This window comes from Notolepis coatsorum (genome assembly GCF_963971535.1).
Source record: "Notolepis coatsorum genome assembly, chromosome: 4".
Taxonomy (NCBI): Eukaryota; Metazoa; Chordata; class Actinopteri; order Aulopiformes; family Paralepididae; genus Notolepis; species Notolepis coatsorum.
Window position 1 is genome coordinate 174,415,098 of NC_140168.1, and position 26,133 is coordinate 174,441,230.

General features: G+C 48.9%; 1 protein-coding gene across 7 annotated transcripts in view; it reads right to left on the reverse strand.

Moving 5' to 3' along the window:
• LOC311227384 (heterogeneous nuclear ribonucleoprotein C) overlaps positions 1-26,133 on the reverse strand; it is a 52,282-nt gene that overhangs the window by 14,594 nt on the left and 11,555 nt on the right. For all 7 annotated transcript variants that reach the window (XM_084313004.1, XM_084313006.1, XM_084313007.1 and 4 more), the window contains 3 exons: positions 23,796-24,061; positions 18,223-18,295; positions 17,383-17,430 (listed from right to left, as the gene is read on the reverse strand). In XM_084313004.1, coding sequence (XP_084169130.1) covers positions 17,383-17,430; positions 18,223-18,295; positions 23,796-24,061 — 387 coding nt within the window. The remainder of the gene's footprint in view (positions 1-17,382; positions 17,431-18,222; positions 18,296-23,795; positions 24,062-26,133) is intronic.

The following is a 26,133-nucleotide window of genomic DNA, read 5'->3' on the forward strand; positions in this document are numbered from 1 at the left end:
AGAGTGAGCAGATGCCATCATACCGAGCAGGCGCATCACGGACAGCGCCGTAACCGTCCTAGGACGGAACCTCCCGAGCGTGCCGAGAACACCCACTCGCCGCCGCTCTGAGAGGGATGCCCATATAGACCTTGAGCTTAGAATAAGCCCAAGAACTCCACCCGTTGACTGGGAAGAGGAGTACTCTACTTCCAGTCTACAGCAAAACCCAGGCTGGTGAGGAATTCCACCACCTGCCTGGTATGAGACCTGACGATCTACCCTGACCGGCCAAGGACCAGAACGTCGTCCAGGGCAGAATACACTTCGTAACCCCCGACGACGCAGAGGCCCCAGTGCGATCTCCACGCACTTGGTGAAGATGCGGGGAGCCAGAGAATAGCCGAACGACAGCCTCTGGTACTCATACGCTAAACCCTGCAAAGGAAGCGTAGGTAAGCCCTAGGATGGAAGATCGGGATGAGAATATGCATCCTACAGGTCTATGGAGGAGAACCAAGCCCCCACCTGACAGCGTTCAACAGATGGGATATGGTCAAAATGCTGAACCTTCCATGGGACAGGTCCAGCATGGGTCTGACACCCCCCCTCCCGATTTCTCGGGCACCAGAGAATACCGGGGGGAAACGCCACGCATCGCGTCCGCCTTTGGGACCACAACAATGGCTTGCTTCGCCCACAGAGATTGGATCTCATTGGCCAGAGCTGTCACTGCTGGTGACCCTGACAATAGGGTCTGTACCAAACCTGAAAACGGGTGGGGTTGTGTAAACACAAGTCCCCGCCTCAGCGTTCTCTCCATCCACCTCGACATATGGCACTGCTGTAGCCATATGTGATGATAATCCCAAGCGCACCCGCCGCCACTTGGCGCTGGTCTGCCAGAAACCGTAGATAGGCGGCCCGGTCCCACCCGCTGTGCGTTGCCAACCCTGGACTCGCCAACCGCGCGAGCAGGGCGTCTCGTGGAGCTGGGATACCGCACCCCAACACTACCAACGAGGCAATCGCACCCAAGGGGGGACCCCGACAGAAAGGGCCGGTTTGATACGGGCGAAGCTGACATCACACTGGGTGACAAAAGCTCCCCCACTGAACACCTCGCCAGCATGGATTGCTGAGGAACTGTTCTACAGCTGGACATGCAAGGTGTGAGGCCCCCACACTGCCCGATAGGGTGGGTTCCTACACACCGTAGCCCTGCAGTGATATTACTACCACCCAAATCACGCGCGCCTGCCAGACCACTGCCGGTCTTCCGGGAGTGGGAGGCACTGACGTGATACCCGGCATGGCGAAGGCGAGGTCGGGGGAACCTGCGCTGTTTGCCTCAAGAGGTCTCAAGCCCCCCTGCTGACAACCTTTGTAGTTGACGGACGTAACACCAGGCTCACCAAACACAGACGCAGAACGTGTGGCGTGGGAGCCGCTTGACAACACAACATTCTCACGGACAGACCCAGTTTCAGCCATCAACTGGGTGTCAGCCCCTGTCCCCATGAGAAGCGAAACGTGGGGCCGCTTGCGCTTCATTGAAGGCACGCGACCCGCAACCAAAGGAAACAAATCAGAGCCCTTATCCCGCTGGTTTTGGGGGGGGGGGGGGGGGTTACCGGAGAGCACAGCTAGACGGCGACGATTTTTTAGGGTGTGCTCATCTAATGTAGCCGATCCCTCGGCCGCCAAGGCTGTCGGCCTTGCGGTCACCTGTTGACGTTGTGCCCAGGGTACCTCAGGCGGGGGAAACATGGCCGCTGGTTGAGGGCCTCGCCACAGCCGCTGGCGAGGCCTTGCTCTCACCTCTGGCTGCGCGGTGTGAGGCGGTGTGGGGCCTAGGTCAAATACCGCCCGCGCTCCTGCGGAAAGACCAAAGTCCCTCTGCGGAGAGGGGAGCCCTGAGGAGGGAAAAAACTTCTCACCCCCTCAAAGGGAGACTGATCCAACCAAGATGTCTGTAAACAAGCTTTAACAGCATCCTAGCCCTCCCTGCGGTTATAGCATGCGGCTAGGTCAAAGCTAATAACGTCAAAACCTTGCGCGATGTTTCGACGTCGGCTGGCCCTGCCACCCGACACCATTTTTGACAGCAAAAAACGCAATTCGAACAATGTTACTAGTTGCTGCTAATTCTATACCGTGGCGGTATAGGCTTAACAGCCCACCAGCCACCTGCTGGGCCAACTCACCTCATGGCGTCGGCCGGGCGAGGCACCGTTCCAACATGCCAGAGGCAAAGGACTGATGCCACCTGCTTCACAAGCACGGAGCACCAGTGGTGGTTGCAACAAAAAACGACTACTAGTGAAGCACTGCCTCACTAGTAGGAATGCAGCAACCTCCACTGTGGTGTGCACCCATGAAGGGGTAAATGAATAAATGAACGAAAACTCCACCAACACACTGCAGAATGGGCTAGCCCATACACACAATGTTAAGGGGATGCAGACCAGAGAAACACCAGTCCCGCACACAATTCATAGATTCACAAAAAGCACACCAGCCCTAGGCCTCAGCCGATCCACCCATGAAAAGGTAAACAAGCCCCCGTCAAAACTCCCAACAGTAGACACCGATTGACCGTCAGCATGAATGGTTAAGAGGAGGGAAGACCTTTTTAAAAAGACAGCCCTCGGCGGGGAATCAAAGGAACAGTAACCCAGCATCATAGCATTAGCCGCGCGCTCCAAGATGGCCGGGAAAACGACAACGTTTACCCAGATATCCTGCCCCTTGCGCCAATACACAACTCGGTTGTCTCACGGGACAACGAGCAGTATCACAAATGCCAGCATTGATGCCTGGTGGCGCAGGCCCTACCTGTGCGCGACCTAGCCCGACAGCTAGCCGCCGCGCGACGTCCCTCGATCCGCTGTCAAAAGACGAGGAAACCCCAGGACAGGCCCGATGCGCTGTTAGAATATGCCGAGAAGATTCCAGGGGCTGGCAAATCTCCGGCGAAAACCCAACATTGTTCAATTTCCTTCTGCATTTCATAAGTCAAGTCAAGTCAAGAGTTTTATTTGTCACGGCATACGAGTATACAATGAAATGCGGGTGGTCTTGCCCGCAACGATGTGCAATACAGTGGGTACAACATATAATAGAATCCAATACAAAAAAAATTGTGCAATAACAGGTAACAGGTAACATGGTGTGACATCAAAATCGGTATCTGTACATAGTTATTTACAGAGCATATAGGACATGCTAGGTAGCTTTGGTAGTGCAATACACTGTTACTGTTGCTAATACTGATTTAAAGTGGCCTTTCCTTTTGGCAATAAGTGTGAGTGTGTGCGCATGAGTGTGTGCCCGCTCATGTTGAAGTGTTAAAGTGGCTGCTAGTGTGTGAGCTTGCACAGCGTGCGTGTCGTGTGTGTGCTCATGTGTGCTTATGTGTGGATAGTTCAGTGTTCTGTGGTACTCAATGTTCATTGTTCAGGACTCTGATGGCCTGGGGGAAGAAGCTAAGCCTAAGCCTCTCTGTCCTAGTAGCTGGGGTTCGCAGGCGTCTGCCTGACCTCAGCAGCTGAAACAGGCTGTTATTGGGGTGGTGGGGGTCTTTCATTATTCTGCAGGCTCTGGATTTGCACCTCTTGTTGTATAGAACCTGCAGGGGAGGTAGTGCAATACCCGTGGTACGCTCGGCTGAGCGCACCACTCTCTGTAGGGCCTTCTTGTCCTGTGCCATGCTGTTTCCATACCAGGCAGTGATGTTTCCGGTCAGGATGCTCTCTACAGCTCCTGAGTAGAAGGACTGGAGTATCTTCCCCGATACTCTGAACTTCCTTAACTGTCTCAGGTGGTAGAGGCGCTGTTTCGCCTTCTTTACTACTGTGTCTATGTGTGTTGACCATGTCAGGTCCTCTGAGATGTGGACCCCCAGGTACTTAAAGCTGCTCACCCTGTCCACGGTAGCCCCGTTAATCATCAGTGGTGTGTGCGTCTCCTGCTGTCCTCTCCTATAATCCACAATCAGCTCCTTGGTTTTACCAATGTTCAGGAGCAGGCTGTTGTCCTGGCACCAGCGTTCCAGTACCTCAACCTCCTCCCGGTAGGCCTTCTCGTCGTTGTCCGAGATCAGCCCCACCACCACCGTGTCGTCTGCGAACTTCACTATGGAGTTGGAGCTGAACTTGGCCACACAATCGTGTGTGTAGAGTGAGTACAGCAGGGGGCTCAGAACACAGCCCTGGGGGGACCCGATGCTCAGGGTGATGGTGTTGGAGGTCTGACCCCCCACCCTGACCGCCTGGGGTCTTTCGCTCAGAAAGTCCAGTACCCAGGCGCTCAGGGCGGAGCTCAGACCTAGCTCGATCAGCTTGTCCACCAGTCTGGTGGGGACTATGGTGTTGAACGCTGAGCTGTAGTCAATGAACAACAGTCTCACATAGCCCCCCTTCTGACGGTCAAGGTGCGAGAGGGTGCTGTGCAGTACCTGGGAGACCACGTCGTCGGTGGACCTGTTTGTCCTGTATGCAAATTGCATAGGGTCCATATCACTGGGGAGGGAGGCACAAATGTGGTCCTTGACCAGCCTCTCGAAACATTTCATGACCACAGAGGTGAGTGCCACCGGTCTGTAGTCATTTGGACATGTTGGGGAGGGTTTCTTCGGTACAGGGATGATGGTAGACATCTTGAAGCAGGCAGGGACCACTGACTACGCCAGGGATTGATTAAATATGGCGGTGAACACTGGGGCCAGCTGGTTGGCACAGGACTTGAGTATGCGTCCTGTTATGCCATCTGGGCCAGCAGCCTTCCTGGTGTTCACCTGCATAAATGCTCTTCTCACACTGTGTTCCGACAACGAGAGAGCGTCCCCGCCCCCCCGCGGTTGCCCCCCCCCCTCCACAACAGCCGGCGCGCCAGTGACGTCACTAGCCGGAGAGCCAGCAGCGCCACTGTCTACACCAAACCGAGCGTAGAAGGTGTTGAGCTTGTCCGCGAGGGAGGCGTCGTCGCTCCCCATTGAGGGGGCGCTGACTTTATAGTCAGTTATTGTCTTCAGTCCCTGCCATAATCCTCTTGTGTCGTTTTGTGCCATTTGTGTCTCCAGTTTGTCAGCATATGTCCTCTTAGCAAGTTTAACAGCCTTGCGTAGAGTATAGACTGAAGCCTTATACTCCTCCATGTTTCCTGACTCTCTACCCAGGTTGTAGGCGGTGGTGCGAGAGTTCAGAGCTGCTCTAATAGTGCTGTCCACCCACGGTTTCTGGTTTGGGAAAACCCGCACCATTTTCGTGAGGACAATACCATCAGCTATTGTTGTTATGTAGCTCACCACTGTGTCTGCGAGCTCGCTGACGTCACTGGCGCTTCCTTTGAACATATCCCAATCCGTGTCTGTTAACACGTCCTGGAGCGTGGCCTCTGATTCGTCGGTCCACTTCTTTGTCTCACGTGACACGACGGCGTCACGTGATCTTTGTTGATATGCGGGAAATAGCAAGATGGAGTCGTGGTCACTCAAGCTTGAGGGCCCCGTTAATGGCGGAGCGGCTACTGCCTTGTAGCCGGCTCTGAACGGGGAATAACAGTGGTCGAGTGTGTTCTTCCCTCTCGTGGAGCAGGCGATGTGCTGAAAAAAGGACGGCATCACTTTCTTCAGGTTTGCCTGGTTGAAATCGCCGGCCACTACCATCGCTGCCTCCGGATGTTTGATCTGGTGTCTGTTGAGGTGATCGTGTAGTTCTCCCAGCGCTTTGCCCGTATTCGCGTGTGGGGGAATATATACGGCGGTCATGATGACCGCGGTGAACTCCCTGGGGAGGTGAAACGGACGGCACAGGATAGAAAGGTGTTCCATGTCCGAGTTCTAGAGAACATGCACCCCTTCGGGATTAACCCAGGAATTGTTCGTGAGGAGGCAGACCCCGCCGCCGATGCTCTTTCCTGAGGCAGCCGTTCGATCTGCACGTAGTACGGTGAAGGCGTCCGAGGGAGAGATGCTTTTGTCCGGAGTCGCCGACGTGAGCCATGTCTCCGTGAGACACATGATGTTGATGTCTCTCATCTCCCGTTGGAACCGGACCCTCGCCCTTAAGTCATCCATCCTACCCTCCAACGAACGGGCATTCGCCAGAAAGATGGATGGAATTGCTGGGCGGTAAGCAGCTCTTTTTAGTCTCAGCCTAATACCTCCACGTCTCCCTCTGTGTCTCTTCCTGCCGTACCCTTTGTTCTTTTCCTTGCCGCCATTCTCCCGTCTGATTTCTGCTGGCCATTCTAGGTCTAAAGTGTCTCCAAACTCCTCTTTGAGCCCGGGGTTTAGGTCCATAAGTGTCTGACGGTCGTATGACGTACCCGCCAGTGTTGCTTTAAATAAAAAAGTAGAAAAAACAAACATAATAACTAAAAGTGTGTACATCGTTGCAGAGCTAAAACCAGAGGCGTCTGACTCGGGGTCGCGTCCTCACTACTAGTTCATGGAGTGCACTGCAGCGTCCATGATGGAAACAAAAAAGAGGAAGGGTGAGTGTGACCATGTCCGGTGTCTTATAGGGGGACACTGGGGCGGGGCCTGGTCAAGTGCATGGGTGCATTGTTTTCGTTAATGAAGTACAGTAGGTACTGGAGATAAAGATATATCTCAATATGGCGAAGAGCGAGACGCGATGCCAGTAATGCTATATAACTCTGTTACCTATACTCAACATATACTGCATGAACACTGAACTCTGTTACCTATACTCAACCTATACTCTATGAACTCTGAACTCTGTTACCTATACTCAACCTATACTCTATGAACTCTGTTACCTATACTCAACCTATACTCTATGAACTCTGAACTCTGTTACCTATACTCAACATATACTGCATGAACTCTGAACTATATACTCAACATATACTGCATGAACTCTGAACTCTGTTATCTATACTCAACATACTGTATGAACTCTGAACTCTGTTACCTATACTCAACCTATACTGTATGAACTCTGAACTCTGTTACCTATACGTATCTCTCCATACTTATTCATTATACCAAAATATCCAATCTATAGTCTATTCATATAATATTGTACACACTGTATGTTGTGAAGGGCCAGATTAACACTGAGAATCTACGTTTTATTGTTTTATATAACTTGTATATTATTTATATATATAAGCTATATCCCTTTAAACCTCCGTTTGAATCATAGCATTATTCGCTTTCCTCATTGGATAACGCCCTTGACATTGTCGTCGCCAAGAATCGCGCCCCTCAGACAAGTTCAAAGACTAGTCTGGACAAGTTGAGACATGCCTGGGGCCAGCGCATTGATTCCGGACAAGAGCTTCGGTTGCGCCCTAGAAAGCCCTCTAAGTATATATATTGTGGAAGGCGCAAACAGTAGCAGTTTGTCCGAAGTAATGCAACCGCAGTAGTTGAACCTAACGTATTGTGCAGTTCGTCATTACAGTTAACGCAGTAACGTTAACCGAGTTCGTCTAGTAGCAGAGTCAAGTTCGACCTAACTTAACGTGAAGTAAAGAGTCGTCATTTAGTGTGAATCGTATTACAGCAGTTTGTTCGGTGTGCAGCACTAACAAGCAGTTTGTTCGTTTAGTAACTAGTGTGAACCTTAGCAAGTGTGTGTGGACTTAAAGTAATTAGTATCCGAACACGAGGTGGACCTAGTAGCAGAACTATTGGACATGTGCGCATTGAAACCTACCGCGGCGATATTGTAGAACCATTATTGGTGGATTATAGTGACTTGTGGAAACGTAGTACCGTGGAGAAGAGCATCGTTAATACCATTGTCGTTTGGATTTAACTACCCTGAAGATTCTACATCGGGCTAGCTTCGGGGACGAAGCTGGCTGGCTATCATCATTGCTATCGGGCATTGGATTACAGCTATTACCCTGCTACCGAGCACTTGGATTATAAAGACCGGATCCGTATGAGAACCCCTTTTCTTCAAGTGACCAGCCTGAGTATCCGTATATTCTTCATTCCTCTGGAGCTTACAACTCTGTGGGAGGATATCACCAGTCTCCAGCTATACCCTCGTTTTGCCCCCCTATATTGCCATCTCACGCCATGCAGCGTCCGGTCTAGTATACTTAGCCTAGGAATTATTCATTCCCATTGACTTTGCTACTCTCTGACTTTCTAATATCATTCGCCATAAAAGAGCGACCCAGTAATTATCAGTTGTATCTTCTGCATAATAATAAAATACTGTAAATGATATCTCTTTGTCACCGTGCCGTCTATTTGAGTGTCTGCCATAATAACTGTACTGTCTGGCAAGTAATAATAATAATATGTAGTAGTGGTTTAATCTATCACAATCTTTAATACAGTCAGGGTTTTGTAACCCCTCAGTTACAATTGGTCCTTCGAGCCGGATGGTATCAGTAATACTAATCATATTAATAGTAATATGGCCAGCGGCGGACACTCTCCAAACGGCTCTCCCAAACTAGAGCGCCCTAGGCGCCAACGTCAGCCCCCTCCACACTTGGAGGACTACGCTGTCGTTCTACCTCCTAGCTTATCTAAAAAGACGTTAAGCACGGATAAAACTAATAGCTTAAGTATGCCCAACCTTATCGACTTGTCGGCCCCACTAGTAGAGACCCAAGCTGGTTTAAACGAAACTGACTTAGCTCACGGGGTGGGACAAGCGGGACATGACTTGACTATGCCCAACGACCACAGCGCCACGAGATGGACCTCGGAGCGCCAGAAGATAAAGACAGCGCCACCGAGATGGACCTCGGAGCGCAAGAGGATAAAGAGCGCGCACCCGAGATGGACCTCGGCGCGCACCAAAGAAAAGAGTACCGCGTCTCCGAGATGGACCTCGGAGCGCGGGAGAAGATAAGAAACTGCGCCCTCGAGATGGACCTCGGAGCGCGTAAAGAGAACAGGTCAACGCCAAGCCCTGTCAACTCCAGATCACCATCATCAGCGTCATCCCCAAGCGAGACTGACCAGAGGCTGGCGCAGGTCTTGATCGCCACGCTGACAGCTTCAACCGAAAGAGACCGCATCCAGGGTGAGCGCGACCGTCTCCAAGCGCAACAACAGAGTGAGCGCGAACATTCTGCAGCGGAAAGAGAACGTCTCCAAGCGCAACAAGAGAGTGAGCGTAACCGCCTACAGAGTGAACGCGAACACCTCAGACTGGAAGAGAGTCGCCTCCAGGCTGACGCCACGATGACCATCAGACTGGAAGAGAGGCGCCTCCAGGCTGAAGAAACCATGGAGCGAGACCGCGCCAATGCACAGCGCGAGGCGGAACGAGACCGCGCCAATGCACAGCGCGACGCCGCCAATGCACAGCGCGAGGCGGAGCGAGACCGTCTGCAGGCGCAAATGATGGAGCTAGCGCTCCAAAGGGTGACTCCCCACTCTTCCACCCGGAGCTCCCGGAGATCATCACGACACGGGTCGAGGGCACCTTCCTCTCCAGGACCAATCTACACGGGACCCAGCCAACGGGAAGAACCTGCTTACGTCGCCGAGTCCCCTCCCCGACCAATCTACACGGGACCCAGCCAACGGGAAGAACCTGCTTACGTCGCCGAGTCCCCTCCCCGACCAATCTACATGGGACCCAGCCAACGGGAAGAACCAGCCTACGTCGCCGAGAAACTAACCAAGCGACTACAAAGCCTAGCGGAGGACGAGGGAGGACATAAAGCCCACACGCACGAACCCATCTCGGACCAGGAGGAACAGTACAGCCCCGACCTCAGCCCCGAGACGCTGCGTTACGAACCCCCAACCCGTCCCAAGGGTGAGTTTAATCAACAGTCAGCACCGAGGAGCAGTACCTGGGGGCCCGGCCTCTGGTTCCCACCCAGCACGAACCCACGACCCCACGTACGGGGAGACTCGCCAAGGAGGCCTCTCCCCCTACGCGCATCAGTGTCACAGCCATCCATGGCATCTTACATTGGAACACCCACATTCCCAGACTTTACGCGTGAAGACAGAGCGCAGTATACCGAACTGCGCATGTGTTTAGAGACCATTATGTCCGGAGTACAGGACGAGTCCTACAAATATGCCATCCTCCTCAAGCACCTTAAAGTACCCAGAGCGCACAACATAGCGCTGGCATATTCTAACTCAAGGACCCCCTACTCTGATGCCCTGGTGGCCCTCGACGCGCATTATGGACGTACATGGGACTATGTAATTCAAGAGATACGGGAGATTGAACGTCTCCCCCCAGCTAAAGACAATAGAGCCCTGGATGACCTATCCATTAAAGTACAATCCCTGGTAGGGATGCTCGGGTCACAAAGAGAGAAGGGGATGCACGAGTTATACGCCAACTCCAACGTGGAGCGGATATTAGAGAAGCTCCCCCCATCCCGCCAAGAACGTTTTCGGCGGCAAAGAGATCACCGTGACCCCCACGGCCCAGAACAATCACTCCTAGACCTTGCTGACTTCCTAGCCAGAGAGGTCAGCAGCCTACGGATCGACACCTTCGCGTGGGGCGGCTCTAACCCTAAAGATGGACCGAGAAGGTTTAAAGACAACGGCAGGCCCGTCACCGTGATGCACCAGGCCGAGGCGGTGTCACGGCAGACGAGTCCCAACCCCCACGCCAAGGAGAAATGGAAGGCTGCCTGTCAGTACTGCGACAGTGAACACTGGCTGTCACAGTGCGACGCCTTCAAAGGACTGACTACAGCTGAAATAAGTCAGTGGCTTAAGGATAACAGCCGCTGCTTCCGCTGCGCGCGCGGCCACATGGCAGCAGAGTGCCGCCTCAAGAAAAGGTGCGGCAAGTGTGACGGCGCCCACCTAGAAGTACTACACGAGAGCAACAAACGCCCACCAGGAAACCAAAGTAGGCCCACCACAGTGATGTACCAGGCCGAGGCGGTGTCACCACAGACGAGTCACCACTCCCCCGCCAAAGAGGAATGGAAGATCACATGTTTTTACTGCCACGGCGGACACTGGCTGTCACAGTGCGACGACCACAAGAAACTGACCCCCGCCGAAATGGATCAGCGGCTTAAGGCTAACACGCATGACAATAAAAGGTGAAAATGTCTCGTTCACCATAGCAGCGATCGACCACCCTGAGAAGCGGTACAGCATCAACAAGGCGCTCATGAGCGACGACATAGGTCTGTCACGCTATGACTACCCCATCCCACAGCTGATGGAGAAGTACGCGCACCTACGCCGACTGCCTATACCGCTCATCGACGGCGCCACACCGACCCTGCTCATAGGCTCCGACCACGCGGACCTCATTGTCCCAACCAAGGCGGCCCACATCGGACCCAAAGGATGCCCAGCCGCGGTTAAGACCCGACTGGGGTGGACGCTCCAGGGCCCCCTCTACGGACCTGCCAGCCAACCAACGATCACACGCTGCCTTTACACGAAGGTGAGCGACACAGACAACACTCTCTTACAGCCTGTTGAGAGGCTATGGACATTAGACGCGATGCCATTTAAGACCGAATGTAAGATGGTTCGGCCCAAAGAGGACAAGTACGCCATCGCTCTACTAGATCCAAAGACTACGAGAGTCAAGGTCGACGGAGTGTTCAGACACGCAACCCCACCCTTGAAGCGGACGAAGATGCCTGTGAGAGAACCGTGGGCTCAAGAAGAGGGAGTTCCGAACTCCACCCCCCTCAGCTACGCTCCAAGCGACGTAGCTGACCTCGAACCCAGCACCCCAAACTACCTCTTGATGGGGCGGCCGGACCCGGCCCCTCCTCAGACGGTGTACAGACAGGACGACAGGAACGGACGGAGGATGTGGAGACACAACCAAGCACAGATCGACCAGTCTTGGGCCCGCTTCCTCCTACGCTACCTACCATCCCTTCCAGCCCGTCAGAAGTGGGTTAAGGACAGGGACAACCTGAATGTGGACACAGTCGTCATGATAATAGACCAGTCACTACCCCGAGCTACGTGGCCGGCCGGCCGCGTGAGCAGAGTGATTACTGGTGCCGATGGGAAGGTCAGAGCGGCAAAAGTCATCGTCCAAGGGCGGACTTACACCAGACCTGTGGTTAAGTTGATAGAGCTGCCGGAGATCCCCGACTCCCCTGACGACGACCATGACCCACTGACTTTGTAGATAGCTCCAACTCCTCACAACAAAGTATGGAGAAGTTGACTGGACACTAATATTAATCTGTGCCCTTTACTAATTAGGTGCGGACTAATTAGGAGGCGGCTGTTGTGAAGGGCCAGATTAACACTGAGAATCTACGTTTTATTGTTTTATATAACTTGTATATTATTTATATATATAAGCTATATCCCTTTAAACCTCCGTTTGAATCATAGCATTATTCGCTTTCCTCATTGGATAACGCCCTTGACATTGGTGGCGCCAAGAATCGCGCCCCTCAGACAAGTTCAAAGACTAGTCTGGACAAGTTGAGACATGCCTGGGGCCAGCGCATTGATTCCGGACAAGAGCTTCGGTTTCGCCCTAGAAAGCCCTCTAAGTATATATATTGTGGAAGGCGCAAACAGTAGCAGTTCGTCCGAAGTAATGCAACCGCAGTAGTTGAACCTAACGTATTGTGCAGTTCGTCATTACAGTTAACGCAGTAACGTTAACCGAGTTCGTCTAGTAGCAGAGTCAAGTTCGACCTAACTTAACGTGAAGTAAAGAGTCGTCATTTAGTGTGAATCGTATTACAGCAGTTCGTTCGGTGTGCAGCACTAACAAGCAGTTTGTTCGTTTAGTAACTAGTGTGAACCTTAGCAAGTGTGTGTGGACTTAAAGTAATTAGTATCCGAACACGAGGTGGACCTAGTAGCAGAACTATTGGACATGTGCGCATTGGAACCTACCGCTGCGATATTGTAGAACCATTATTGGTGGATTATAGTGACTTGTGGAAACGTAGTACAGTGGAGAAGAGCATCGTTAATACCATTGTCGTTTGGATTTAACTACCCTGAAGATTCTACATCGGGCTAGCTTCGGGGACGAAGCTGGCTGGCTATCATCATTGCTATCGGGCATTGGATTACAGCTATTACCCTGCTACCGAGCACTTGGATTATAAAGACCGGATCCGTATGAGAACCCCTTTTCTTCAAGTGACCAGCCTGAGTATCCGTATATTCTTCATTCCTCTGGAGCTTACAACTCTGTGGGAGGATATCACCAGTCTCCAGCTATACCCTCGTTTTGCCCCCCTATATTGCCATCTCACGCCATGCAGCGTCCGGTCTAGTATACTTAGCCTAGGAATTATTCATTCCCATTGACTTTGCTACTCTCTGACTTTCTAATATCATTCGCCATAAAAGAGCGACCCAGTAATTATCAGTTGTATCTTCTGCATAATAATAAAATACTGTAAATGATATCTCTTTGTCACCGTGCCGTCTATTTGAGTGTCTGCCATAATAACTGTACTGTCTGGCAAGTAATAATAATAATATGTAGTAGTGGTTTAATCTATCACAATCTTTAATACAGTCAGGGTTTTGTAACCCCTCAGTTACACTGTATATACATTCATCTACATCTGTATACATATCCACAGTACACACTGTACATATATATTATGCAAAACAGAAAAAAACTAAAACAATATATGTAAAACATGAAAGAAATCAAATAAAAATGTAAACACCCGTGAGTATCAAGTCCCTTCCTCATCCCTGTACCTCGTGAACATTTTCCTTATACATCAGTTTGAATTGTCTCATGTTTGGACATTGCTTTAGCACCACATTTAGAGTCTTCCACAGTTTCACTCCACATATTGAGATGCAGTGTCTTCTCATGGTAGTGCGTACATTTAGAACTCCTAAATTGAGTTCTCCCCTCAGATTATAACCCACCTCCCTATCAAAGAACAGTTCTTGAATGTTTCCTGGAAGTACATGACCTTTTGCTTTATACATTAATTGTGCCATTTTTTATTCCACAAGATCATTTAACTTTAATGTTTTTTACTTTAAAAAATAATATGTTTGTAGTGTAGAATATAAGTGTTTCCCCAGACTTCAGCACAGTAATTTAAATATGGTAAAACTAGTGAACAGTAGAGAATGTAGAGTGATTTTCTATCCAGAATGTGCTTTACTTTACTCATGACTGAAATGCTTCTTGACAGTTTAGATTGGACATTTTTTATGTGAGGTTTCCAACAGATTTTATGGTCTTATTACACCTAGGAATTTATTTTCATAAACTCTTTCAATAATCACATCATTTATTTTAACTTGTACTTGAGTATTTAATCTAGTTTCCAAATAACATAATTTTAGTTTTGCTCAAGTTCAATGATAATTTGTTTCTATCAAACCATTTTTTAAATTTCTTCATTTCAGATGTGATGACCTCTAAAAGCTGCTGGATATTCTCACCAGAAAAAAAATTATTAGTGTCATCCGCAAATAAAATAAATTTAAATATATTGGATACTTTATATATATCGTTAATGTACAAGATGAACAGTTTTGGACCCAACACTGACCCCTGGGGGACACCACAAGCAATGTCCAAACATTCAGATTTATAATCTCTCATTGTCACAAATTGTCCAATACAACCCCCCTGATCCCATATCTTTCCAATTTCCTGATTAATATATCATGATTAATAGTATCAAATGCTTTTTTTTTAGATCAATGAATACTCCAGCTACATGTTTTTTTTTTGTCTATGGAATTTGTGATTTTTTCAATGCGTTCTATTAATGCTAGTGATGTTGAACGGTGTGTTCTGAATCCATACTGGCTATCGGTGAGTAAATTATGTTTATCAATGAATTTATCTAATCTGTTGTTGAAGAGTTTTTCTAATATTTTTGAAAACTGAGGAAGTAGAGAAACAGGCCTATAATTTGTGAAGTGGTGTTTATCTCCAGTCTTGAACAGAGGTATGACTTTTGCTATTTTAATTTTATTCGGAAATCGACCAGTTTTGAATGATAAATTGCAGATGTGCGTGAGTGGTTTTGAAATCCCACTAATGAAATTTTTTACTATGTCCCACTATATTTCTTACTAGTTAAACCACTAGTTAGTATGGTTTATTACCATAGTGTATGCATAGTTGTACCACTGTATAATATTGTACATTAGGGCTGCAACGATTAGTCGACATAATCGACAACGTCGATCATAAAAATTCGTCGACGCAGAATTTTTGTGTCGATGCGTCATATAAAAAGTAAACAGAGAGCCGGTAACGTTCATTCAAAACTGCGCAAATGCACCACAGGAAGTGCTGGGGCAGTATCATTTCCCTTGTCTGCCATGACTGCATTCTGTGTACTAACGACAAAGAAGAAGAAAGCAGCAGCGCGAGCACCCTGGAACCGTGATGACAGCTACTCGGATCATGGGTACGTTTTAGCTTACATGTTGGAAAACAGAATGTCTCATGGATAATGCTTGCTAAGCGAACGCTATTTCAGTTAATATGTTGAGGCTGCATGTTCACCAACTACTATGTAACGTTAGATAACGTTAAACGGCGCCAAGCTTACAAGCTACTAGAGCTTGGCTAGGCTAACAGTGTTTATTTACAGCTCCGTGAATTAGCACCAAGTGTCGTATTTTTGCAGACTGGAGTATTAATTAGGTAAGTTAAAATAGCTAGTGCTAACGTCCACTGTCTATATAGCGCCATGGTCTAGACTAGGCTGCTTTTTTTTCTCAGTTGAAAAAAGTTGAACTTTTTGGGCTAAGACTGCAGAGACAGGGAACGTTAGTGCTAGCTATCTGATAATCTATCATCTATCTGATGATTTATAAGTTTGCTATAGCAATGCAATCACAGGTTCCTTTATGGACGCTGTCATTTGTAAATGGTGTGTTCCTCTGCAGGAAATCAGAGTAAGTAAGACACACACACACAGCTCCTCTCACTCACACACAGCAAACAAAAGACCTAGAAGTCTGTCTGATCTGACTCATCCACCTCCTCTCCTCACCGCTTACAGCTGTTGGAGCCTAGTGAGTGGATCCACGTCACCCTCTTGGACCAGGTTTACAGCCCCATCAGAACCACAGTGCTGGGGCAGAGGCTGCTACTTTTAAAACATTATCTTTACATTTAAACTTGCACTTTAATTTGTATTATTTAATTTGTTTATTATGATTGATTATTGTATTTGTTATTAAAATACATTTGATTAAGCAAGTAGCTTAATTAAGATCCAAATTCAAATGTTTCATGAGTCCTTATTTAAATTTGCTATGGGATCATGTTAACACTTTGGATGCCCAACCCGAGTTTTCTCGGGTTTACCCCCCGCGGGTTGAATGCCCATAACGAGAATATAGTTTTTTTTTTAATTAGCGATCTGAATTCATATTTCATCAACCGAGTCTACCGTTGGTAAATCAGCCACCCCCGGCGCTCAGATGTGAAAAAAGCACCCCCTATCGTCTCCCAGATGGTAATTCACCCTTTTGGATTGGATTCAATGAAAATGCATGGGGAAAAAAGACCCGGACTCCACATTTTACTTCTCACGCAAGCAACCGGGGCCGATCAGCTTCATGCTGGAGCCTCAGAGCAGCGGGGATTATGTGTTTTACTGTATACGCGGTGGATCAATAAAAGGATCGATTTTTGGAATGGTCGATCAGGAATTAGAATAATCCATTTGGATACCATCTGATCTCAGGTAAGGAATCTATTTTACCAGTATTAGGATAATCAGACCTTTTTTCACGGAGATATAAGCTTTCCCCCTATATGTGATATGGCTGTTTTGACTGTGCGAGTGATCAGGAAATAAGAGAATCGATTTACAGCTTGCGGCACCAGCGTGCATATGTACACATATACTATCGATAATCTAGCGTTTATTTGAAAACGATTCATAAATAGGCCGAACAATGACAACGTTCTAGAATATTACAGTACATCAGCGTTTAGCAGGGATTATTTTTTTCTTCTTCTTGAAAACGAGGGCTTTTCAGAATGATATAAAACGTAAATGAACCGATAAAAAAACAATCCGCTTCGACAATGTTGACTGGAAATGGGTCATTGATAATGTGACGGGCAGATTAGACACATAGCCATAATTTCACACCCTCTGAGGTAAAACATGCACTGGAGCCGCGCCCACAGGAAGCAGAGATGGAGGGTGTGACAGAAATAATCGTTAGATTAGTCGACTAATCGAAAAAATAATCGACAGATTAGTAGACTACCAAAATAATCGTTAGTTGCAGCCCTATTGTACAGCTTAGCATATTTACTCTGTAGCTTCGTCATATGTACTCACATATTCACATGTTACACTGTCTACTGCAATGCACTTTACTGCTACTTTGCCCTCTGGTTAGATGTCAACTTAATTCCGTTGTACTTGTGCAATGACAATACATTTGAATCTAATCTAAAACATAAACCATCGACCTAAAAGTCCAAAGAATGGAAAGCTTACCTTTCATAGTAATCCCTCTGGAAGTCATAGTCCAGATCAAACGAGGAACTGTGGGGAGAACAGAGAGCAGAGAACAGAGGATTCATTAAAGGGGCACTTCACCAAAAAAAACTATGCTGATTTAAGATAAGATAAGATATTCCTTTATTGATCCCCTTGGGGAAATTCAGGCATCATAGCAGCATGGGGGAGGGGAGGTAGAGGTGCATGGTGATAGTAGAAGACATGATACTGGTCATAAAATTATAGTACAGTGGGGAAGTAAAAAAATATATAAAATAGGCAGTGTAAACAATATAACAATAATTAACTGTGAATATGCGCATACGGGTACAGTAGGGAACACATTTGTTGACTAAACAGCTGTAAGCCATCAAGAGTTGGAGGAATCAAACCAGCCAGTCTTGATGTTAAAGGAGCACTTCACCAAAAAAACAATGCTAATTTATTTTATACATAATGTCACACAAAAACTCAAAAATGTTGCACAAATAATTTTATCGGTATCCATCTTCATGTCCGACTCCGGAGAAGACGGCAATTGTGTTTCTTGGACCTACCTGTACATGTCTACCCTGTTGCTGTGACGACAGGACCTACCTGTACATGTCTACCCTGTTGCTGTGACGACAGGACCTACCTGTACATGTCTACCCTGTTGCTGTGACGACAGGACCTACCTGTACATGTCTACCCTGTTGCTGTGACGACAGGACCTACCTGTACATGTCTACCCTGTTGCTGTGACGACAGGACCTACCTGTACATGTCTACCCTGTTGCTGTGACGACAGGACCTACCTGTACATGTCTACCCTGTTGCTGTGACGACAGGACCTACCTGTACATGTCTCCAGCAGAACGCTTCACCGTCTTTGACCTGTGTGGCTTCGGCTCATTGGCTAGGTTTATATCTGAGGAAAAAGACAAGAGGTATGGGGGGGGGGGGGGGGTACAGGAACGTCAGCAGGGGTTGTGTAAGGTTGGACAGGACGAGTAATGAACAGGTATTATGGTGACACGTACTCTCGCATCATCCCCCTCCCCCCGACCTTAACGCCTTGCTTCACTTCCTGCCCCTTCTTACCTCCTTAATCTTCTTAGAGTAATAAAAAATTTTCACACAAATAAACGTCTCTTGTACTACTTTTACTAGAAGACGACCGCAGTCGTTAGCACGACTTTTCCCTCGAAGCAACAGTTGTGATTGGAGGATCAAGAAAAGTGGGGCGGGCTTGAGATGGGTCAATTGTTTTTTCCGAATGAAAAGTAGTTGAGTTACGTTCAGTAAATCCTCACAGATTAATACAGCGGAAAAAGCTATTGCTTTTTAATGCCTCATAATTATACCAAGATGGAAGACGGTAAGTCTTTTCATATTATTATGTCACTACACAACAAGTTTGGGATCTCTGACGTTAGAATGGGATGTGAGCGCTGCCTAGAAGGTATAGAGAAGTGAATCACATGGTAACTGTTTATAGGTGATAATGGTTAAACGTTCACCCATACTAGGGCTGCAAGATTCTTGCTCAAATGTGAATCACGATTTTTCTCTCTAAGAATTGAGATCACGATTCTCACACGATTCTTATTTTTCGTCATCATTTAAAAAAGGTAAAGTAAAATGTAAAAAAAAAAAATCGAATTAAAAGAAATGTAAGTAAAAGAAAAAAATCTGCATAATTTAGAAATGAGATTGCATAGGTTTATGAATCGAGATTGCGCTTTTTTCCGATTAATCGTGCGGCCCTAACCCATACTGTACCAGAGTTGGCCTTTGAGACAGATTGTTTTTGCAGTGAAGCACATGGTCATCCCCTCGTCATCCCAACCTGCAGACCTGCAGAACCTTCGCCTAAATTATTCTGGAACACTAAGACAGTAGCCTCACTCTCTACCACTAAGACAGTCGCCTCACTCTCTACCACTAAGACAGTAGCCTCACTCTCTACCACTAAGACAGTAGCCTCGCCTCACTCTCTACCACTAAGACAGTAGCCTCACCTCACTCTCTACCACTAAGACAGTAGCCTCACCTCACTCTCTACCACTAAGACAGTAGCCTCACTCTCTACCACTAAGACAGTAGCCTCGCCTCACTCTCTACCACTAAGACAGTAGCCTCACCTCACTCTCTACCACTAAGACAGTAGCCTCACCTCACTCTCTACCACTAAGACAGTAGCCTCACCTCACTCTCTACCACTAAGACAGTAGCCTCACTCTCTACCACTAAGACAGTAACCTCACTCTCTACCACTAAGACAGTAGCCTCGCCTCACTCTCTACCACTAAGACAGTAGCCTCACTCTCTACCACTAAGACAGTAGTCTCACTCTCTACCACTAAGACAGTAGCCTCACCTCACTCTCTACCACTAAGACAGTAGCCTCACTCTCTACCACTAAGACAGTAGCCTCACTCTCTACCACTAAGACAGTAGCCTCGCCTCACTCTCTACCACTAAGACAGTAGCCTCACTCTCTACCACTAAGACAGTAGTCTCACTCTCTACCACTAAGACAGTAGCCTCACTCTCTACCACTAAGACAGTCGCCTCACTCTCTACCACTAAGACAGTAGTCTCACTCTCTACCACTAAGACAGTAGCCTCACTCTCTACCACTAAGACAGTAGCCTCGCCTCACTCTCTACCACTAAGACAGTAGCCTCACTCTCTACCACTAAGACAGTAGTCTCACTCTCTACCACTAAGACAGTAGCCTCACTCTCTACCACTAAGACAGTCGCCTCACTCTCTACCACTAAGACAGTAGTCTCACTCTCTACCACTAAGACAGTAGCCTCACTCTCTACCACTAAGACAGTAGCCTCACTCTCTACCACTAAGACAGTAGTCTCACTCTCTACCACTAAGACAGTAGCCTCACTCTCTACCACTAAGACAGTAGTCTCACTCTCTACCACTAAGACAGTAGTCTCACTCTCTACCACTAAGACAGTAGCCTCACTCTCTACCACTAAGACAGTAGTCTCACTCTCTACCACTAAGACAGTAGCCTCACTCTCTACCACTAAGACAGTAGCCTCGCCTCACTCTCTACCACTAAGACAGTAGCCTCACTCTCTACCACTAAGACAGTAGCCTCACTCTCTACCACTAAGACAGTAGCCTCACTCTCTACCACTAAGACAGTAGCCTCGCCTCACTCTCTACCACTAAGACAGTAGCCTCACTCTCTACCACTAAGACAGTAGCCTCGCCTCACTCTCTACCACTAAGACAGTAGCCTCACTCTCTACCACTAAGACAGTAGTCTCACTCTCTACCACTAAGACAGTAGCCTCACTCTCTACCACTAAGACAGTCGCCTCACTCTCTACCACTAAGACAGTAGTCTCACTCTCTACCACTAAGACAGTAGCCTCACTCTCTACCACTAAGACAGTAGCCTCACTCTCTACCACTAAGACAGTAGTCTCACTCTCTACCACTAAGACAGTAGCCTCACTCTCTACCACTAAGACAGTAGCCTCACTCTCTACCACTAAGACAGTAGCCTCACTCTCTACCACTAAGACAGTAGCCTCACTCTCTACCACTAAGACAGTAGCCTCGCCTCACTCTCTACCACTAAGACAGTAGCCTCACTCTCTACCACTAAGACAGTAGCCTCACTCTCTACCACTAAGACAGTAGCCTCACTCTCTACCACTAAGACAGTAGCCTCGCCTCACTCTCTACCACTAAGACAGTAGCCTCGCCTCACTCTCTACCACTAAGACAGTAGCCTCACTCTCTACCACTAAGACAGTAGCCTCACTCTCTACCACTAAGACAGTAGCCTCACCTCACTCTCTACCACTAAGACAGTAGCCTCACCTCACTCTCTACCACTAAGACAGTAGCCTCACTCTCTACCACTAAGACAGTAGCCTCGCCTCACTCTCTACCACTAAGACAGTAGCCTCACCTCACTCTCTACCACTAAGACAGTAGCCTCACCTCACTCTCTACCACTAAGACAGTAGCCTCACCTCACTCTCTACCACTAAGACAGTAGCCTCACTCTCTACCACTAAGACAGTAACCTCACTCTCTACCACTAAGACAGTAGCCTCGCCTCACTCTCTACCACTAAGACAGTAGCCTCACTCTCTACCACTAAGACAGTAGTCTCACTCTCTACCACTAAGACAGTAGCCTCACCTCACTCTCTACCACTAAGACAGTAGCCTCACTCTCTACCACTAAGACAGTAGCCTCACTCTCTACCACTAAGACAGTAGCCTCGCCTCACTCTCTACCACTAAGACAGTAGCCTCACTCTCTACCACTAAGACAGTAGTCTCACTCTCTACCACTAAGACAGTAGCCTCACTCTCTACCACTAAGACAGTCGCCTCACTCTCTACCACTAAGACAGTAGTCTCACTCTCTACCACTAAGACAGTAGCCTCACTCTCTACCACTAAGACAGTAGCCTCACTCTCTACCACTAAGACAGTAGTCTCACTCTCTACCACTAAGACAGTAGCCTCACTCTCTACCACTAAGACAGTAGTCTCACTCTCTACCACTAAGACAGTAGCCTCACTCTCTACCACTAAGACAGTAGTCTCACTCTCTACCACTAAGACAGTAGTCTCACTCTCTACCACTAAGACAGTAGCCTCACTCTCTACCACTAAGACAGTAGTCTCACTCTCTACCACTAAGACAGTAGCCTCACTCTCTACCACTAAGACAGTAGCCTCGCCTCACTCTCTACCACTAAGACAGTAGCCTCACTCTCTACCACTAAGACAGTAGCCTCACTCTCTACCACTAAGACAGTAGCCTCACTCTCTACCACTAAGACAGTAGCCTCGCCTCACTCTCTACCACTAAGACAGTAGCCTCACTCTCTACCACTAAGACAGTAGCCTCGCCTCACTCTCTACCACTAAGACAGTAGCCTCACTCTCTACCACTAAGACAGTAGTCTCACTCTCTACCACTAAGACAGTAGCCTCACTCTCTACCACTAAGACAGTCGCCTCACTCTCTACCACTAAGACAGTAGTCTCACTCTCTACCACTAAGACAGTAGCCTCACTCTCTACCACTAAGACAGTAGCCTCACTCTCTACCACTAAGACAGTAGTCTCACTCTCTACCACTAAGACAGTAGCCTCACTCTCTACCACTAAGACAGTAGCCTCACTCTCTACCACTAAGACAGTAGCCTCACTCTCTACCACTAAGACAGTAGCCTCACTCTCTACCACTAAGACAGTAGCCTCGCCTCACTCTCTACCACTAAGACAGTAGCCTCACTCTCTACCACTAAGACAGTAGCCTCACTCTCTACCACTAAGACAGTAGCCTCACTCTCTACCACTAAGACAGTAGCCTCGCCTCACTCTCTACCACTAAGACAGTAGCCTCGCCTCACTCTCTACCACTAAGACAGTAGCCTCACTCTCTACCACTAAGACAGTAGCCTCACTCTCTACCACTAAGACAGTAGCCTCGCCTCACTCTCTACCACTAAGACAGTAGCCTCACTCTCTACCACTAAGACAGTAGTCTCACTCTCTACCACTAAGACAGTAGTCTCACTCTCTACCACTAAGACAGTAGCCTCGCCTCACTCTCTACCACTAAGACAGTAGTCTCACTCTCTACCACTAAGACAGTAGCCTCACTCTCTACCACTAAGACAGTAGCCTCACTCTCTACCACTAAGACAGTAGCCTCACTCTCTACCACTAAGACAGTAGCCTCACTCTCTACCACTAAGACAGTAGCCTCACTCTCTACCACTAAGACAGTAGCCTCGCCTCACTCTCTACCACTAAGACAGTAGCCTCACTCTCTACCACTAAGACAGTAGCCTCACTCTCTACCACTAAGACAGTAGCCTCACTCTCTACCACTAAGACAGTAGCCTCACTCTCTACCACTAAGACAGTAGCCTCACTCTCTACCACTAAGACAGTAGCCTCACTCTCTACCACTAAGACAGTAGCCTCACTCTCTACCACTAAGACAGTAGCCTCGCCTCACTCTCTACCACTAAGACAGTAGCCTCACTCTCTACCACTAAGACAGTAGCCTCACTCTCTACCACTAAGACAATAGCCTCACTCTCTACCACTAAGACAGTAGCCTCACCTCACTCTCTACCACTAAGACAGTAGCCTCACCTCACTCTCTACCACTAAGACAGTAGCCTCACCTCACTCTCTACCACTAAGACAGTAGCCTCACTCTCTACCACTATTACCATTGGTGACTGGCACATGATTAACCTGCTAGTTTATATACACACACACACACACACACACACACACACACACACACACACACACACACACACACACACACACACACACACACACACACACACACACACACACACACACACACACACACACACACACACACACACACACACACCTCACCTAGCACCTGTCCCACAATCATGCGGCCGTCCTCCCCGCCCACGGCGGTGCGGGCGTTCCTCTCGTTGGCGAACTGGACGAAGGCGAAGCCCTTGTGAACGGAGCAGCCCACGATCATGCCGTACTTGGAGAAGATGGCCTCCACGTCGGCCTTGGTGACCACCAGCGTGTTCAGGTTGCCGATGAAGACGCGGGAGTTCATCGAGCGCGGGTCCGTCTTGTTGGTGACGTTGCTGGCCATCAGGCTGGCGGAGGTTGGGGACAGACTGGGGGGGGGGGGGGGGGGGCAATGGTGATGGGGGGGGGGGGGGGCAAAGGGGAGAGGACATGAAACAGAGGGGAGAGAAAGAGAGAGAGAGGGCGTGAAACAGAGGGGAGAGAGAGATAGAGAGAGAGAAAGAGAGGGAGTGGAACAGAGGGGAGTGGAACAGAGAGAGGGTGTGGAACAGAGGGGAGAGAGAGGACGTGGAACAGAGGGTAGAGAGAGAGAGAGGACGTGGAACAGAGGGGAGAGAGAGAGAGGACGTGGAACAGAGGGGAGAGAAAGAGAGAGGACGTGAAACAGGGGAGAGACAGATAGAAAGAGAGAGAGGGTGTGAAAAAGAGGGGAGAGAAAGAGAGAGCGTGGAACAGAGGGGAGAGAAAGAGAGAGAGGGAGTGGAACAGGGGAGAGAAAGAGAGAGGGAGTGGAACAGAGGGGAGAGAAAGAGGGTGTGAAACAGGAAAAAGAAAGAGAGAGAGGGTGTGAAACAGAGGAAAGAGAGAGAGAGGGTGTGAAACAGAGGAGAGAGAAAGAGAGGACGTGGAACAGAGGGGAGAGAGAGAGGGCGTGGAACAGAGGAAAGAGAGAGAGAGGATGTGAAACAGAGGGAAGAGAGAGAGGACGTGGAACAGAGGAAAGAGAGAGAGAGAGAGGATGTGAAACAGAGGGGAGAGAGAGGGTGTGAAACAGAGAGAGAGAGAGAGAGGGTGTGGAACAGAGGGGAGAGAGAGAGAGAGGGTGTGGAACAGAGGGTAGAGAGAGAGGGTGTGGAACAGAGGAGAGTGAGAGAGAGAGAGAGAGAGAGAGAGAGAGAGAGAGAGAGAGAGAGAGAGAGAGAGAGAGAGAGAGAGAGGGTGTGGAACAGAGGAGAGAGAGAGAGGGTGTGGAACAGATGAGAGAGAGATGGTGTGGAACAGAGGGGAGAGAGCAAGAGAGAGGGTGTGGAACAGAGAGAGAGAGAGAGAGGGTGTGGAACAGAGGGGGAGAGAGAGAGGGGGCGTGGAACAGAGGGGAGAGAGAGAGCGGGTGTGGAACAGAGGGGAGAGAGAGCGAGAGAGGGCGTGGAACAGAGGGGAGAGAGAGAGAGAGAGAGAGAGAGAGAGAGAGAGAGAGAGAGAGGGCGTGGAACAGAGGGGAGAGAGAGAGAGGGTGTGGAACAGAGGGGAGAGAGAGAGAGAGAGAGAGAGAGAGAGAGGGGGGGTGTGGAACAGAGGAGAGAGAGAGAGGGTATGGAACAGAGGGGAGAGAGAGGGCGTGGAACAGAGGGGAGAGAGAGAGAGAGGGTGTGGAACAGAGGGGAGAGAGAGACAGGGCGTGGAACAGAGGGGAGAGAGAGAGAGAGAGGGCGTGGAACAGAGGGAAGAGAGGGTGTGGAACAGAGGGGAGAGCGAGAGAGAGAGAGAGGGCGTGGAATCAATCCATCAATCTGACGAACAATCGAGAACTCAAGTCATGCTGGGGGTCGCGCAGGAAATTAAAAGCGTGACAAATCGAATTTAAATCAAATTGGAGCATTCAGGAATCATTGTCTGCCCTGATGCACCCCCCCCCCCCCCCCCCACTCTCAAGTCTGCTGGAGCATGTGGAATGCACAAGGTCACATCGGAGAGTCAAGATAAGAACAGGAGACATGGCGTTCCTTTACCCAGCACCTCACCCCCCCCAGTCGCATCCCCTGGCGCTGCACTGCCTCGTGTGAGGGATCGCTCCCACCCCCCCCTCAGCCCTGTAACAACCCCAACCCACCCCCCCCTCCTCCCGTACATGGCGCTGCCTAGGCCGGCTGCCAGTCTGTTTGCGGTGGTGAATACGCATATGTCTGTCTCAAGGCTAGCCCTACATGCGTCATCAAAGCGCATGTAGGTGTTTTTATGCTCTGTACCATTATTACTATCTAAACTGTAATAATTGTGGAATATTACTGTAATGAGCTGTATGTGTATGATCCAAGCGTCCTATGATCCTTAGGGATGGGAATCGAAAACCGGTTCCCGTTGGGAGCCGGTTCCTAATTATCCGATTCCTGGAATCGCATGCCTCCGTGACTATCGATTCCCTTATCGCTGCCAGGTTTTT